This window comes from Rhincodon typus, chromosome 2 (genome assembly GCF_021869965.1).
Source record: "Rhincodon typus isolate 14 chromosome 2, sRhiTyp1.1, whole genome shotgun sequence".
Taxonomy (NCBI): Eukaryota; Metazoa; Chordata; class Chondrichthyes; order Orectolobiformes; family Rhincodontidae; genus Rhincodon; species Rhincodon typus.
The window spans coordinates 20,541,432-20,558,601 of NC_063333.1; the positions used below are offsets into that span (position 1 = coordinate 20,541,432).

Sequence of the window (17,170 nt, forward strand, 5' to 3'; positions counted from 1 at the left end):
CCGGGGGGGGGGGGGAATTTGCTAATGCTCTTCAGGAGGGTTTAAACTAATTCAGCAGGGGGATGGGAACCTGAATTGTAGCTCCAGTGTACAGGAGGTTGAGAGTAGTGAGATTATGAATAAGGTTTCAAGGTCGCAGGAGTATACTGGCAGGCAGGAAGGTGGTTTGAAGTGTGTCTACTTCAATGCCAAGAGAATCCAGAATAAGGTGGGTGAACTTGCAGCATGGGTTGGTACCTGGGACTTCGATGTTGTGGCCATTCCGGAGACATGGATAGAGCAGAGACAGGAATGGTTGTTGCAGGTTCCGGGGTTTAGATGTTTCAGTAAGATCAGGGAAGGTGGTAAAAGAGGGGGAGGTGTGGCATTGTTAGTCAAGGACAGTATTACGGTGGCAGAAAGGACGTTTGATGACAACTCGTCTACTGAGGTAGTATGGGCTGAGGTTAGAAACAGGAAAGGAGAGGTCACCCTGTTGGGAGTTTCCTATAGGCCTCCAAAAAGTTCCAGAGATGTAGAGGAAATGATTGCAAAGATGATTCTGGATAGGAGCGAAAGTAACAGGGTAGTTGTTATGGGGGACTTTAACTTTCCAAATATTGACTGGAAACGCTATAGTTCGAGTACTTTAGATGGGTCAGTTTTTGTCCAATGTGTGCAGGAAGGTTTCCTGACACAGTATGTAGATAGGCCAACAAGAGGCGAGGCCACATTGGATTTGGTACTGGGTAATGAACCAGGCCAGGTGTTAGATTTGGAGGTCGGTGGGCACTTTGGTGATAGTGACCACAATTCGGTTACGTTTACTTTAGCGATGGAAAGGGATAGGTATATACCGCAGGGCAAGAGTTATAGCTGGGGGAAAGGCAATTATGAGGCGATTCGGCAAGATTTAGGATGCATAGGATGGAGAAGGAAACTGCAGGGGCTGGGCACAATTGAAATGTGGAGCTTGTTCAAGGAACAGCTACTGCGTGTCCTTGAGAAGTATTTACCTGTCAGGCAGGGAGGAAGTGGTCGAGCGAGGGAACCGTGGTTTACTAAAGAAGTTGAATCTCTTGTCAAGAGGAAGGAGGCGGCTTATGTAGAGATGAGGCGTGAAGGCTCAGTTAGGGCACTTGAGAGTTACAAGTTAGCCAGGAAGGACCTAAAGAGAGAGCTAAGAAGAGCCAGGAGGGGACATGGGAAGTCTTTAGCAGGTAGGATCAAGGAAAACCCCTAAAGCTTTCTATAGGTATGTCAGGAATAAAAGGATGACTAGAGTAAGATTAGGGCCAGTCAAGGACAGTAGTGGGAAGTTGTGCGTGGAGTCCGAAGAGATAGGAGAGGCGCTAAATGAATATTTTTCGTCAGTATTCACACAGGAAAAAGACAATGTTGTCGAGGAGAATACTGAGATACAGGCTATTAGACTAGACGGGATTGAGGTTCATAAGGAGGAGGTGTTAGCAATTCTGGAAAGTGTGAAAATAGACAAGTCCCCTGGGCCGGATGGGATTTATCCTAGGATTCTCTGGGAAGCTAGGGAGGAGATGGCAGAGCCTTTGGCTTTGATCTTTATGTCGTCATTGTCCACAGGAATAGTGCCAGAAGACTGGATAGCAAATGTTGTCCCCTTGTTCAAGAAGGGGAGTAGAGACAACCCTGGTAATTATAGACCAGTGAGCCTTACCTCGGTTGTGGGTAAAGTGTTGGAAAGGATTATAAGAGATAGGATTTATAATCATCTAGAAAGGAATAATTTGATTAGGGATAGTCAACACGGTTTTGTGAAGGGTAGGTCGTACCTCACAAACCTTATTGAGTTCTTCGAGAAGGTGACCAAACAGGTGGATGAGGGTAAAGCGGTTGATGTGGTGTATTTGGATTTCAGTAAAGCATTTGATAAGGTTCCCCATGGTAGGCTATTGCAGAAAATACGGAGGCATGGGATTGAGGGTGATTTAGCGGTTTGGATCAGAAATTGGCTAGCTGTAAGAAGACAGAGGGTGGTGGTTGATGGGAAATGTTCATCCTGGAGTTCAGTTGCTAGTGGTGCACCTCAAGGATCTGTTTTGGGACCACTGCTGTTTGTCATTTTTATAAATGACCTGGATGAGGGCGTAGAAGGATGGGTTAGTAAATTTGCGGATGACACCAAAGTCGGTGGAGTTGTGGACAGTGCGGAAGGATGTTGCAGGTTACAGAGGGACATAGATAAGCTGCAGAGCTGGGCTGAGAGGTGGCAAATGGAGTTTAATGCGGAAAAGTGTGAGGTGATTCACTTTGGAAGGAGTAACAGGAATACAGAGTACTGGGCTAATGGTAAGATTCTTGGTAGTGTGGATGAGCAGAAAGATCTCAGTGTCCATGTGCATAGATCACTGAAAGTTGCCACCCAGGTTGATAGCGTTGTTAAGAAGGCGTACAGTATGTTAGGTTTTATTGGTAGAGGGATTGAGTTTCGGAGCCATGAGGTCATGTTGCAGCTGTACAAAACTCTGGTGCGGCCACACTTGGAGTATTGCGTACAGTTCTGGTCACCGCATTATAGGAAGGATGTGGAAGCATTGGAAAGGGTGCAGAGGAGATTTACCAGGATGTTGCCTGGTATGGAAGGAAGGTCTTATGAGGAAAGGCTGAGGGACTTGAGGCTGTTTTCGTTAGAGAGAAGAAGGTTAAGAGGTGACTTAATAGAGACATACAAGATGATCAGAGGATTAGATAGGGTGGACAGTGAGAGCCTTTTTCCTCGGATGGTGATGGCTAGCACGAGGGGACATAGCTTTAAATTGAGGGTTGATAGATATGGGACAGATGTCAGAGGTAGGTTCTTTACTCAGAGCAGTAAGGGCGTGGAATGCCCTGCCTGCAACAGTAGTAGACTCGCCAACTTTAAGGGCATTTGAATGGTCATTGGATAAACATATGGATGATATTGGAATAGTGTAGGTTAGATGGGCTTCAGATTGGTTTCACAGGTCGGCGCAGCAAAGAGGGCCGAAGAGCCTGTACTGCGCTGTAATGTTCTCTGTTCTAAGTTTCTGACCAGGAACAAAAACAAAGTTGCTGGAAAAGCTCAGCAGGTCTGGCAGCATCTGTGAAGGAGAAAACAGAGTTAACATTTCGAGTCCGGTGACCCTTCCTCAGAACTGATGGTGGCTGGGAAAATGTCAGTTTATATGCAGAAAATAGGGAGGTGGGTGGGGTCGGGAGTAAACGATAGGATAGAGCCCAAAGAGAGAGAAAGACAGTTGGACAGACAAAGGAGTTGCTAACGATCAGGCTGGGAGGGTGAATAGTTGTTAATGGGGACTGTTAGTGACTAACAACAGTGGGTGTGTAATGGCAGGCTATGTGGTAACAAAGCCTGGTGTGTGAGAAGGGGGGCTGGGATATGGGAGAGTTTAGGCCCTAAAATTATTGAACTCAATATTGAGTCCGGATGTCTGTACAGTCCCCAAGCGGAAAATGAGGTGTTGTTCCTCCAGCTTGCGTTGAGCTTTGCTGGAACACTGTAGCAAGCCAGAGACAGAGATGTTGGCCAGGGAGCAGGTTGGTGCATTGAAATGGCAGGGAACGGGTAGTTCAGGATCTTTTTTACGAGTAGAACGTAAATGTTCTGCGAAGCGGTCGCCAAGTCTACGCTTCGTTTCCCCAATGTAGAGGAGATCACATTGTGAGCAGCGAATGCAGTAGACTAGATTCTGGGAAGTGCAGTGAAGTGTTGCTTCACCTCGAAGGTATGTTTGGGCCCTTGGATACTGAGGAGGGAGGAGGTAAATGAGCAGGTGTTGCACCTTCGCCGGTTACAGGGGAAGGTGCCGTAGGGCTGTGGGGTGGTGTTGGGGATGAAGGAAATGTGGACCAGGGTGTCCCGGAGGGAACAGTCCCTGTGGAAGGCGGACAAGGGAGCGGAAGGGAAAATGTGTCTGGTGGTGGCATCTTGCTGGCGGTGGCGGAAATGGCGTTTGATGATCTTCTGGATGTGGATGCTGGTGGGATGGTAGGTGAGGATAAGGGGAACCCTATCGCTGTTGCGGGACGGAGGAGAAGCGGTGAGGGCGGAAGTGCGGGAGATGGGTCGGACCTGGTTGAGGGCCCTGTTGACAATGGAGCTGGGGAAACCTCGGTTGAGGAAGAAGGTGGACATTTCGGAGGCTCTCTTGTCGAAGTTGCCCTCATCTGAACATATGCGAGACGGAGGAACTGAGAGAATGGGATGAAGTCTTTACAGGAAGTGGGGTGTGAGGATGTATAGTCCAGGTAGCTGTGGGAGTCAGTGGGTTTGTAATGGATATTAGTGGCCAGTCTATCCCCAGAAATGGAAACAGAAATGTCGAGGAAGGAAAGGGAGGAGTCAGAGATAGACCAGGTGAAAGTGAGGGCAGGGTGGAAATTGGAGGCGAAATTGATGAAGTTTTCCAATTCCAGAAGAGACAGGGAAGCAGCACCAACAATATCATCGATGTATCGGAGAAAGAGTTGTGGGTGGGGGCCGGAATAGGACTGGTACAAGGAATGCTCCACATAACCCACGAAGAGACAGGCATAACTAGGGCCCATGTGGGTACCCATGGCAACCCCTCTTACCTGAAGAAAATGAGAGGCGTTGAAAGAGAAGTTGTTGAGGGTGAGGACAAGCTCGGCCAAGCGGAGGAGGGTGGTGGTGGGTGGGGATGGTTCAGGTCTTTGCTCCAGGAAGAAGCGGAGAGCCCTAAGACCCTCCTGGTGGGGAATGGATGTGTAAAGGCTTTGCACATCCATGGTAAAGAGGAGGTGGCTGGAGCCGGTAAACTGGAAGTTTTGAAACCGGCGTAAGGCGTCAGATGAATCATGGATATATGTGGGTCGGGATTGGACCAGGGGGGAGAAGACTGAGTCAAGGTAGGAATAGATGAGTTCTGTGGGGCAGGAGCAGGCTGAAACAATGGGTCTGCCTGGACAGTCCTGTTTGTGGATTTTTGGCAGGATGTAGAAACGAGCTGTGTGGGGTTGGGGAACTATTAGCTTGGAAGCGAAGTGGGGGAGATCACCGGATGAAATGAGATCCGTAACCGTAGTGGATACAATGGCCTGATGTGCCATGGTGGGGTCATGGTCCAGGGGAAGGTAGGAGGAGGTACCCAAGAGCTGGCACTCTAGCCTCTGCAAGGTAGAGGTCAGTACGCCAGACTACAACAGCACCACCCTTATCGGCAGGCTTGATGACAAAGTCAGGGTTAGATCTGAGTGCATGGAGTGCAGTCAGTTTGGAGGGAGATAGTTTGGATTTGTTGAGGGGGCAGAGAAATTGAGGCGATTAATGTCACGTCGACAGTTCTAATGAAAAGATCGAGTGCAGGTAAAAGGCCGGAGGGAGGGGTCCAGGTGGAAGGAGAGTGTTGGAGTTGGGCAAAGGGGTCTGTGGGACGGGGAGTGGACTCTTGTCCAAAGAAATGAGCACGCAGGCAAAGACGACGGAAGAAGAGTTCGGCATCATGTCGTGCCCGAAATTCGTTAAGGTGGGGACGGAGAAGTTTCTGATCAGTACATATAATGACTCAATCAGTTTAGTTTCTGGTCAATGGTAACTCCATGATGTTATTAGTCAGAATTCAATGATGGTGATGCCATTGAATGTCTCAAATATTGAATATTTGATTCCAAAACCCTGGTGGTATGTATATACTACAAGTTTACTGTTTATTGCAACATAGGAACCTTTTCAGCCATCAAGTCTCAAATTCAGGTTTTGTTAAAATACTGTATCCAATATATATCGTGTCATGAACATGGATCAGAACCCCAAAATTGAATATTTTTTTAAACATGTGTTCTCAAAATGTTTTTGTAAAAGAGAATTGATACATCTGCAGCTACTTTTGGCTGTAAGTAAATGGCTCTCTAGAGATTCAAGACGTGTCACACCTGAGGATGTAACTTGGAATCGTGCAGCAAATAACTCACCATCCATCTCCCCAAAGTGAGAAGAGGTAAGTCAAAACTGACTGCATGGAGAGCTCATGACTACATAAGTAACAAGGGACTGACAATTCCCTGCTCAACACTATGCCACCCAGAGTGGATTATGTCCAAAATGCAGATGCACATGGGTTTTTCCCTTTGAGGAATACACAAGGACAGGGGTTAAAAATCCTGCGTCAAGTCAATTCTTGTGTGCTAGTAGGACTAAATGTTGTGTGTGTCAGTGAGCCAAGAATCCACCATGCACTACACTGGGTTCCAGTGTTAGTGTGCTGTGAAGATCACAGTCCATGAACTATAATCTCGTCCCCCCTATGCCGCTATCAGAAATCAGCTCGCCAGCAAGCCAGACAGACAAAAGGAAACAGGATAGCAATAGGACCCTCTCATTTAATGCTGGAACTCAATCATGATCAAAAGGTAACAGAACAACAATCTCAATGAACTGCAAAACTAAAGAATTTTAAAGCCAACTGTTCACCTACCAACACCACGTGACTGATTAGCCACAAAGTTCAACCATCTGTTCTTTGTGAACAATTCAGAGACTGCTCCGTATATTTTTATTTTTAAGCTTTCTTTTTGTACTTCTTATTTCTAATCTTTGTGTTGTGTGTTGCATAGCTAATTCCTGTCAGTTAGTAATTAATAAGCTCACACTTGTGTTAACTCAATCCAGCCACTAGTAAAATTGGCTCCTTTTGAAATACAAGCACATTTGGCTCTGGGAGAAAAGATATCCACATGGGAAGAGATCAGTTTTTAAACATAACCTTGTTGTGACCAATGAAGGGGGTGGATGAACGAAGAAAGGTAACCAGTTCATCTTTCTTCACTCAGGATCTACCAATTGGGGGTATCCTGCTTGCAATCTCAATCAGCATCTGGACATGGTTTTGTTTTTGTTGCTAATGCATTTAGAACTGACATTACATTTGTATCAACTATCCAACATGTATTTTCCATAATTCTCTTAAAAATCCAATTACAGAAAATCAAGCACTCTCTTTTTATGATTCCACATACACAAAATCAATTAAAATCTTAAATGAATTTTCCAACCTTCTGGGGAAGTCGATCTGTTAGCCAGTCAGTGATCAACTCAAGCACATGTCCAACTTTCCCCCACTGACACAGGCAGTCTATCAACACGGAATATTTATTCTCATCAGCTCCTTCATCTAAATTTCTCAGCTTTGACAGGACCCCACAACTGCAAGAAATGATAATGAATGATTAGAAGGTTAAAAGGTTAAAACAGTAAAAAGTAAAAAAGTAATCTCTTTTCCCTTTTTTTGTTCAAGTGATTAAATTTCTAACTCAGCTACAATGCTGGATAATGACTTAATTTCAACCCTTGTTATCATAGCTTAATTTCAAGCACAACACATCCAAAAACTAAGAAACAGCAAAATGTTTTCACCATATTTTGGTTTTAAAAGTTCCAGCAGCAAGAAAGTGAAAGGGTCAACTTCTACTTTGCAATTCTGAAAATTTGTAAGGATAAAATGGTATAAAAGCTCATTCCTCAAGACTTAATTTTATTCTTTGTTCACGAGATTTCAATCACGGACAAGACCAACAGTTACTGTCCATTCTCAAATGTGAGAGCAGCTACAATGTTGTCATCACAATTGGTTCACCATCATGTCGATAGACTGAGCTGTTCAAGTCCTAAAGATCAGAGCAGCAAGTGGTAAAGGAACCAACAAAAGGATGTATGTACACCCAACTTCATCCTCACCAATTTGACTGCTCCAGAGGTATCTATCCATCACGGTAGCTGTAGAAAAAACCCATCATACAGTCCTTGTGGAAGCAAAGTTCCACCTCCACATTGAGGACCTCTAATATTTTACGTGGCATTCATACCATCCTGAATGGATCGGATTTCAAACAGATCTAGCAGCTCAAGACTGGGTCCACAGAGCCTCATGGATGCCATCAGTAGCAGCACAATTCTATCCAATAATATCTGAAACCTCATGATCCAGTACACCTCCCCTTTTCTACAACTATCATTAAGTCAAGGCACCAAACCTAGTAAAAAGAAGATTGCAGGAGGGCATTTAAGGAGCAGTACTAGCCATACCGAAAAACATTGTGGAACTACTTGTAAGCCAAACAGAAAGCAGCAAGTGATAGATATGGCAAAGAAAATCCACAAGTAATGATTAGATCTAAGCTCTGCGATCCTGCTCCATCAAGTCATGAATGAAGGTGGATAGATAAACACTACACTGGAGAAAGGCTCCACAAATTTCTACATACTCAAATGATGGGGGAGCCCAGCATATTGATGCAAAAGAGAAGGGTGTATTGTAAATGCTTCAAATTTCAGCCAGAATATTGAACAGACAATCCATCTTGGCCTCCTGAGATCCCTAACATTATAGATACCAATGTTCAGCCAAATCAATTCACTCCACATAATATCAAGAAATAATTGAAGACACTGGATATGATGCAAAAACCATGGGCCCCAAGCCACTTTCAGCAACGGTACTGAACACTTGCCAAGCTATTCCAGTAGACCTACAACATTGGCATCTACACAACAAGGTGGAAAATTGTCCAGATTTGTCCTGCACATAAAAAGTAGGTCAAATTCAACCCAGTCAATTACTGCCCAAGTCTAGTCTCTATCATCAGTAAGGGGATGGAAAAGGCCATCAACAGTGCTATTGAGCAGTACTTGCTTAGCAATAACCCGCTCACTGATGCTCAGTTTGGTTTAATCAAGGACACTCAGCTCCTGACTTCAACTCAGCCTTGGTTCAAAGAGGGTAGGCAAGAGTGCCTGCCTTGACAGCAAGCCCGCATTTGACAGAGCGTAACATCTAGCTGCCCTAGCAAAATCAGAGTCAATGAGAATAGAGTAAAATTCTCAGATGGTTGGAGTCATACCCAGCACAAAGATGGTCATGATTGTTGGAGATAGTCATTAGCGGATAGGCGATGGCCTAGTGGTATTATCGCTAGACTAATAATCCAGAGATGCAGGCAATGTTTTGGGGACCTAGGTTTGAATCCCGCCATGGCAGATGGTGGAATTTGAATTCAATAACAATCTAGAATTAAAGGTCTAATGATGATTGTGAAACCGTTGCTGACTGTCAGGAAAAACCCATCTGGTTCACTAACGTCCTTCAGGGAAGGAAATCTGCCATCCTTACCTGGTCTGGCCTACATGTGATTCCAGACCCACAGAAATGTGGTTGACTCTTAACTGCCCTCTGTGCATTTAGGGATGGGCAATAAATGCTGGTTTAGCCAGCGACACCCATGTCCCATGAATGAATAAAAAAACTCTGCAGGAGTTCCTTAACGTAATTCTATGCTCAACTATCTTCAACTGCTTAAATAAATGGGAACATCATTACCTGCATATTCCCTTCCAAGCCATTCACCATCTTAACCTGGAATTATATCATTGTTCCTTGACCTTACCTAGGTCAAAATAATGAAACTGCCTTTATAAAGCATTGTGGGTGTACCTACACCAAATGGACAGCACTGGTTCAACAAGGCAGCTCTGCCCATCCCTAGCTTCCTTGAGAACATGGAAGAAAGCCCTCATCTCCTGAATGAAGGAGTATAGCATCAGGATGGTGTGTTGCTTAGAGTAGAAACTGCAGTTGCCATGGTGGTGCCATGCATCTGCTGCCCTCATCCTTTGGGTGATGATGGTTGCAAGTTTGGTGCTGTTGAAAGTGCTTTTGTGTGAGTTGCTACGATGCATCTTGCAGCTAGAATATACTGCTGACAACACAGGCTGACAGTGGAGACGGTGAATGCTGAAGGCAGTGGTTGTGGTGTCAACCACACATCAGGTTGATTTGTGCTTTGTAGATGATGGGTAGGCTTTAGGGTGTATTACTTGTAACACAAGTTCCCAGCCTCTGACCTATTTTTAATAGATACAGAATTTATATGGCTGGTCAATGGTGAACTCCAATATGTTGACAGCAGGGGATCCAGCGATGGGGGAAATGAGGCTAGATTCTCTTTGTTGGAGCAGCTCATTGCTTGTCACCTATCTCCATCAAACGTTACTTTCCACTTATCAGCTCAATCATGAATGTCATCCAGGTCTTGCTGCATAAGATTACCAAAGCACTGAGAAACTGCACCGAATATTACACAGTGTACATCCATACTTCTTACCTAGTGATGGAAGAAAGGTCACAGATGAAGAAGCTGATGATGGTTGCGTCTAAGACACTACCCTGAGGAACTCCTGCACCTATGTCCCAACACAACAGATGATTGATCTCCAACATCTTCCTTAATGCAAGGTATTACTGCAACCAGTACAGACTTTTCCCTATTATTTCCAATTACATCAATAGCTTCTTGATGCCATATACATTTGAATGCTACCTTGATTATCAAAGGCAGTCCTCTAACCTCCACACATAACTGGCAATCTACCCACCACTTTAAAACATTCCTTCCAATCACTACCAGCATGCAGTGCTACAATGAGCACTACATACAAAATTAACTGCAGCAACTTGCCAAGATTTTTCTTTCAACATTCCCAAATCATAGACCTCTGCCTACAAAGGGCAAGGACAACATGCACTTGAGAACATTAAATTTGTAAGGTTATCTCCTATTCACAGACCATCCAGATATAAAAATGTAAAGCTTGTCCTTCATTGTCAATGTCACTCCAAAGTCAATACACTGGAACTCCCTATCTAACAACTGCAGGACCACAGACACCACACGGAAAGTATCTCACTACTGGCTTCTCAACTCTAAAATTTCCAACACTGACAACCCATGAATGATTAAAAAAACATGATAAACAAGTGTATATTGTGGTCAGAACATAATTACAGTATTTGAGAACATAAACTCACATATAAATGCATTTAAAAATACATATTTCAGGATCAGGAACGGTTTGCTCCCACACCACTGAACTCAAAGATAGCTAATAAGCACTAGGTATAAACACATTCGGTCAGGTCACAGCAGTAGGTGTTCAGATAATCAGATAGATAAGTTATTTGTGCATTCTCTCCAGCACCTCAACTTAATCTGTGTTCCTGACAAAGTGTCTCACATATTCAGTTTAATAAACCTTCTCACTTGGATCAGTACAAGTCAGGGAATTTCTTTGAGTCAGAGGGGTCAATTAGTTGACATCAATGTTGTTTAGAGGACATCCCAAAAGCATTTCTGCTATCTTCCTGGTAGTCTCTGGCTGCAGGGCAGAACAGTTACCTCTGCAGTCTGGTGTCAAGTATACAAAGGACATAATTCTCACAGCAGACCTGTTTTGAGTGATTAGTGCATCAATATCAGGTATGTGTTTTGGGAGCGGACACTGTTTTCCATAGAATCCATACAGTGTGGAAACAGGCCAATCGATCCAACAAGATCACACCGACCCTCCAAAGAGCATCACACCCAGACCCATCCCCTACCCTTTCCCTGTAACCCTACATTTCCCATGGCTAACGCACCTAACCTACACATCCCTGAACACTATGGGTAATTTAGCATGGCCAATCCACATAGCTTGCACATCTTTGGACTATGGAAGGAAACCAGAGCACCTGGCAGAAATCCACGCAGACACAGGGAGAACATGCAAACTCTACATGCGCAATTGCCCAAGGGTGGAATCGAACCTGGGTCCCTGATGCCATGAGGCAGCACTGCTAATCACCGAGCCAGCTGTGGTTGGATTGCCTTCCTTGCCATGGGGTTTGGAGAATCCTGCCATGGAACAACTAACGGTACTGCACAGCTTTAAAGCTCCTGTTGCAGGTTATGCAAGCCTCTGGAGCAAATAGTTCAGGGATCACTGTTGCTGACTAAACCATGACTTCAGTATTGGGTTTGAATATCCTGATCCTTAATACTCTAACAATCACTGTATCTACTTAATTTGCAACGCCCTCTATCGCTCATAGTTTAGACATTTAATCATTGGATAAATTTGCCGATTCAAATATTAATATCATCAGAACCCTCAACTTACATTCAGAAATAAAGTTCACATTTCAAACAAAGTATTGTTCTCAGTCATGTAGAATAAAGGGGCTCAATTTACTTCTATCACTATTCAAAATGCAACTTACAATTCATAAAGTGCAACTGACAAAAAAAAGTTTGTCTCCATTCCCCTCCTTTAGTTGAGAGAGTGAATCAATGTCTGACAATAAACTATTTCTTGAAAAATTTATTTCAGGTTCAGGGTATTAATGATTGCCTGATCAATAATGGGAATGTTAATAACGAAACAGAACGTATTTAGCTGTAACTTTACACACAACAATGTACCTGAAGGTAGGAACTGCTGTTGCAGGCATGAAGGAAGCCAAAATCACTAAAGGAACAGTACAGCGGTCATCCTGTCGACATAATAAAAAAAAAATCACGTTTATATCTAACCGACATTCTCAGTTGCGTAATGTAAACAATGTTTCCCTGTTAAACTTATCCCCACTACATGACAACATAAGTAACAACAGTTAAGACCAAAAATTAAAGTCTAAAGCATAATTTAAAATCATTTTAAAGACCATGCACTGAAAATCAAAACGTACTGTAAAAGTTTTAAAATATTCAGGAAGGACGGTTCCAAACTTGGAAATTGTGTAGTTGTTAGCTTCTTCATTTTCATTCAGTGCCTTGTAGATGCTCTTCCATAAAATGACAATAATTTCCAGTAAGCTGGCCATTGTGGCACCATCATTCACAGATAGCACACTGTCCAGCACCTGTGGAAACAAATTCTTTCCTTTAAATTAAGTATGTCTATGTTCCTTCCTCCATACCATGAGCCTTCAAATTCCTTCATCATGTTAACAATTACGCTTTTCTTTAAATATCCAGCATAGAGTTATTGAGTCATACAACATGGAAACAAACCCGAAGTGGAAACAAAAATTGAAACAATTAAAAGAAGGTTTACCTGGAATGAACAGATTGTCTTATGAGGAAAAATTGGATAGAACAGATTTGCATCCACTGGAGTTAAGAAGAGTGAGGTGACTTGATCAAAGCATTCAAGATTCTGAGGAACTTTGATGGGGGGATTTGGAGTGGATGACTCCAGAACTAGGAGTTGGTGTTTACAAACAAGAGATCGCCCATTTAAGACAGAGAAATATCTGAGACAGAGAAACAGAACTAAGAGACTTTGGAACATTCTTCCTCAAATAGGAAGCAAAGCATTAATTTTGAAAAAAATATTATGTCAAAAAGATACACAAGATCTCTTTACACAGTAATGCAAATTAAGGCCAAAGTGTGCGTTTGCTGTTTCTTTCATGAGATAATTATCCAAAAGGGTTTGCAGGACTACGTGGGAAAGTTAGGAAGTGGGACTACGTGAGCTTCTCTTACAAACAGCCAGCACAGACATCATGTGCCAAAAGTCTCCTAAGTTGCACCCATTGTATGGAATAAACAGGTGGCCTAATGGCAATTGTCCTAAAAATCCATCAGGTTCACAAATGTCGTTAGGGGAGGAAATATGCCATCATTACCTGGTCTGGCCGACATGTCAATCCTTAACTGCTCTCTGGGCAATTAGGGATGGTCAATAAAAGCAACACCCATGAATATTTTTTTCAAAAATTCCTGGTTTAACGCAATGATTACGTATGGTTATTTACACTGACATATCTATCAAGTAAAACAAAATCCCTCCAGGCAAGGAGAGCAGAAAAGCAATTGCAATTCCTCCCACTTCCTACAGACAAAGGGGGTGGCCACGGTACCCGCATGGGCCCAAGCTACGCCTGCCTCTTTGTAGGTTACGTGGAACAATCCCTCTTCCGTACCTACACTGGCCCTAAACCCCACCTCTTCCTCCGTTACATTGATGACTGTATCGGCGCTGCCTCGTGCTCCCACGAGGAGCTCGAACAGTTCATCCACTTCACCAACACCTTCCATCCCAACCTTAAGTTCACCTGGACCATCTCTAATACCTCTCTCTCCTTCCTGGACCTCTCTGTCTCCATCTCGGGCAACCACCTAGAAACTGATATCCACTTCAAGCCCACCGACTCCCACAGCTACCTGGAATACACCTTCTCCCACCCACCTTCCTGCAAAAATGCCATCCCCTATTCCCAATTCCTTCGCCTCCGCCGCATCTGCTCCCAGGATGAGGCATTCCACTCCCGTACATCTCAGTTGTCCTCGTTTTTCAAGGACCGCAACTTCCCCCCCCTCAGTGGTCGAGAACACCCTCAACCGTGTCTCCCACATTTCCCACAACTCATCCCTCACACCCCGTCTCCGCAATAACAACCAAAAAAGAATCCGTCTCGTCCTCACGTACCACCCCACCAACCTCCGGATCCAACGCATCATCCTCCGACACTTCCGCCATCTGCAATCCGACCCCACCACCAAAGACATCTTTCCCTCCCCACCCTTATCTGCTTTCCGGAGGGAACACTCTCTTCGTGACTCCCTTGTTCGCTCCACACTCCCCTCCAGCCCCACCACACCCGGCACTTTTCCCTGCAACCGCAGGAAGTGCTACACCTGTCCCCATACCTCCTCCCTCACCCCCATCCCAGGCCCCAAGAAGACTTTCCACATCAAGCAGATGTTCACCTGCACATCTGCCAATGTGGTATACTGCATCCGCTGTACCCGTTGTGGCCTCCACTACTTTGGGGAAACCAAGCGGAGGCTCGGGGGCCGCTTTGCAGAACACCTACGCTTGGTTCGCAATAAACAATTGCGCCTCCCAGTCGCGAACCATTTCAACTCCCCCTCCCATTCCTCAGACGACATGTCCATCCTGGGCCTCCTGCAGTGCCACAACGATGCCACCCGAAGGTTGCAGGAACAGCAACTCATATTCCGCTTGGGAACCCTGCAACCCAATGGTATCAATGTGGATTTCACAAGCTTCAAAATCTCCCCTCCCCCTACCGCATCCCAAAACCAGTCCAGCTCGTCCCCGCCTCCCTAACCTGTTCTTCCTCCCACCTATCCCCTCCTCCCACCTCAAGCCGCACCCCCATCTCCTACCTACTAACCTCATCCCGCCCCCTTGACCCATCCGTCCTCCCTGGACTGACCTATCCCCTCCCTAACTCCCCACCTACACTCACCTTTACTGGCTCCATCCCCGCTCCTTTAACCTGTCTGTTTCCTCTCCACCTATCCTCTCCTCTATCCATCTTCTATCCGCCTCCCCCTCTCTCCCTATTTATTTCAGAACCCCCTTCCCCTCCCCCATTTCTGATGAAGGGTCTAGGCCTGAAACGTCAGCCTTTCTGCTCCTATGATGCTGCTTGGCCTGCTGTGTTCATCCAGCTCTGCACCTTGTTGTCTCAAAGCAATTGACTTCTCCGTTTCCTCAAACATTTGATAACAAGGAAGAAAAATAATTTGTGCATAAGTAAAAGTTATACATTTTTCCCACATCAATGTTATTTCAAAATAAATGACCAAAATCTCGGGTTAAGAAAGACACGCCATCTTCAAGTAGCTACAGAAGACATAAAAGTGGAAAAGATAAAACATGCCAGTTTTTAAAATAAACTGTAGACAAGTTAAGAGGTCAGGAATAAACTTACGCTGCTATTTTCCATTTGGTATTTATCATCCCCACTATCTTCATTTTGCACTTCCCTCGCAATACAAGCATTCAAACATCGACGAATCACAAGCATCAATTTGGCTATTACAATAAAGAAAAGTGCAGTGATGTGGCAAAGAATAATAACCAGCACAAGTTACATATGATTGGCCCAATTTTTGCAGGCAACAGCAAAGTGGTTACATTCAATGCAGATTTCAAAAAGTAAGCTATCACAAATAGCTATTGAAGTTCTGTTTTCTATTTCCCCTTTTGCAATATTTAATTCGTTCGGTTGCGGGAGAAAAGGGAGAGCACATGTACACGTATGATGTCCAGCAAGTGATGTCTTAAATTGACAAAATAGTCAATTACGGTGATAATTTATCAAAGACAGTAAATCAGGAAATAATAAACAGATTTTATTCTGTTGTTACAATTTTATGGAAAGCTATACAATTAGAGGGCTGTACATGAAATATTATAAACTTCAAAATACAATAATTTAAAATTCATGAAATGTTTTAATGGAACAGAGAAATTTAACGTCACAAGTATAGAATTTGTTTTTAATGGCCAGAGAAGTTGCTCAGCAGTAATTATTGCTTAATATGCCATTGAAAATTCAGTTACAACTCATTCAACAAGGCACAACTTTTAATTGGTATTCTTACAATTATAAAAATTGCTGGAAAAACACTCAACAGGTTCAACAGCATCTGTGCAGAGAAAGCAGAGTGGACATTTCGGGTCCAGTGGCCATTCATCAGAACTGATTTTGTTTTTGTTTCTGATTTCCAGCATCCGTAGTTATAGAATCATACAGCATGGAAATAGACCCTTTGGCCCACATCCTCCATGCTGATCAGGTTTCCTAAACTGAACTAGTCCTATTTACCTGCACTTAGCCCATATCTCTCTAAACTTTTCCTATCCATGTACATGTTCAAATGTTTTTTAAATGTTGCAATTATACTTTCTCTACCACTTTCTCTTGCAACTCATTCCATATACACATCACTTCATGTGAAAAAGTTGCCCCTCAGGTCCCTTCTAAACCTTTCCTCTCCCACCTTAAACCTATGCCCCCGTGCCCTCTAGTTTTGGACTCCCCCAGCCTAGGAAAAGACGTTTGCTATTCACCTTAAACCTAAACTGTTCATGATTTTATAATCCTCTACAAGATCGCCCCTCAGCCTCCTACTCTCCAGGGAAAAAATGTCCAGCCTCTCCTTAGAGCTCAAACCCTCAAGTCTCGGTAACATCCTTGTATATCCTTTTTTGCACCCTTTACCACTTAATAATGTCCTTCATATAGTGGGGTGACCAGAACTGTATGCAGCACTCCAAATGTGGCCTATTCAATGTCTTGTACAGCTGTAACATGACAACCCAACTCCTGTACTCCATGCTCTGACTGATGAAGGCATGCATGCTAAAAGCCTTCTTCGCTACTCTATTTACTTGTGACGCCACTGTTAAGGAACTATGTACCCACACCACTAGTTATCTCTGTTCAAAAACACTCCCCAGGGCCATACCATTAACTGTATAAGTCCTGTCCTTGTTTGTCCTACCAAAATACAAACCTCATATCTATCAAAATTAAACGCCATCAGCCATTCCTTGGCCCACTGGCCCAGTTGATCA

The 17,170-nt window shown here is 44.0% G+C and overlaps 1 protein-coding gene across 1 annotated transcript in view; it reads right to left on the bottom strand.

Annotated features, from left to right (window-relative positions):
* The window catches only part of ncapg2 (non-SMC condensin II complex, subunit G2), a 138,208-nt gene that overhangs the window by 27,813 nt on the left and 93,225 nt on the right, over positions 1-17,170 (bottom strand). Inside the window, exons 20-23 of the mRNA XM_048606130.1 lie at positions 15,519-15,622; positions 12,516-12,689; positions 12,250-12,320; positions 7,002-7,159 (exon numbers count right to left, since the gene is read on the bottom strand). Coding sequence (XP_048462087.1) covers positions 7,002-7,159; positions 12,250-12,320; positions 12,516-12,689; positions 15,519-15,622 — 507 coding nt within the window. The remainder of the gene's footprint in view (positions 1-7,001; positions 7,160-12,249; positions 12,321-12,515; positions 12,690-15,518; positions 15,623-17,170) is intronic.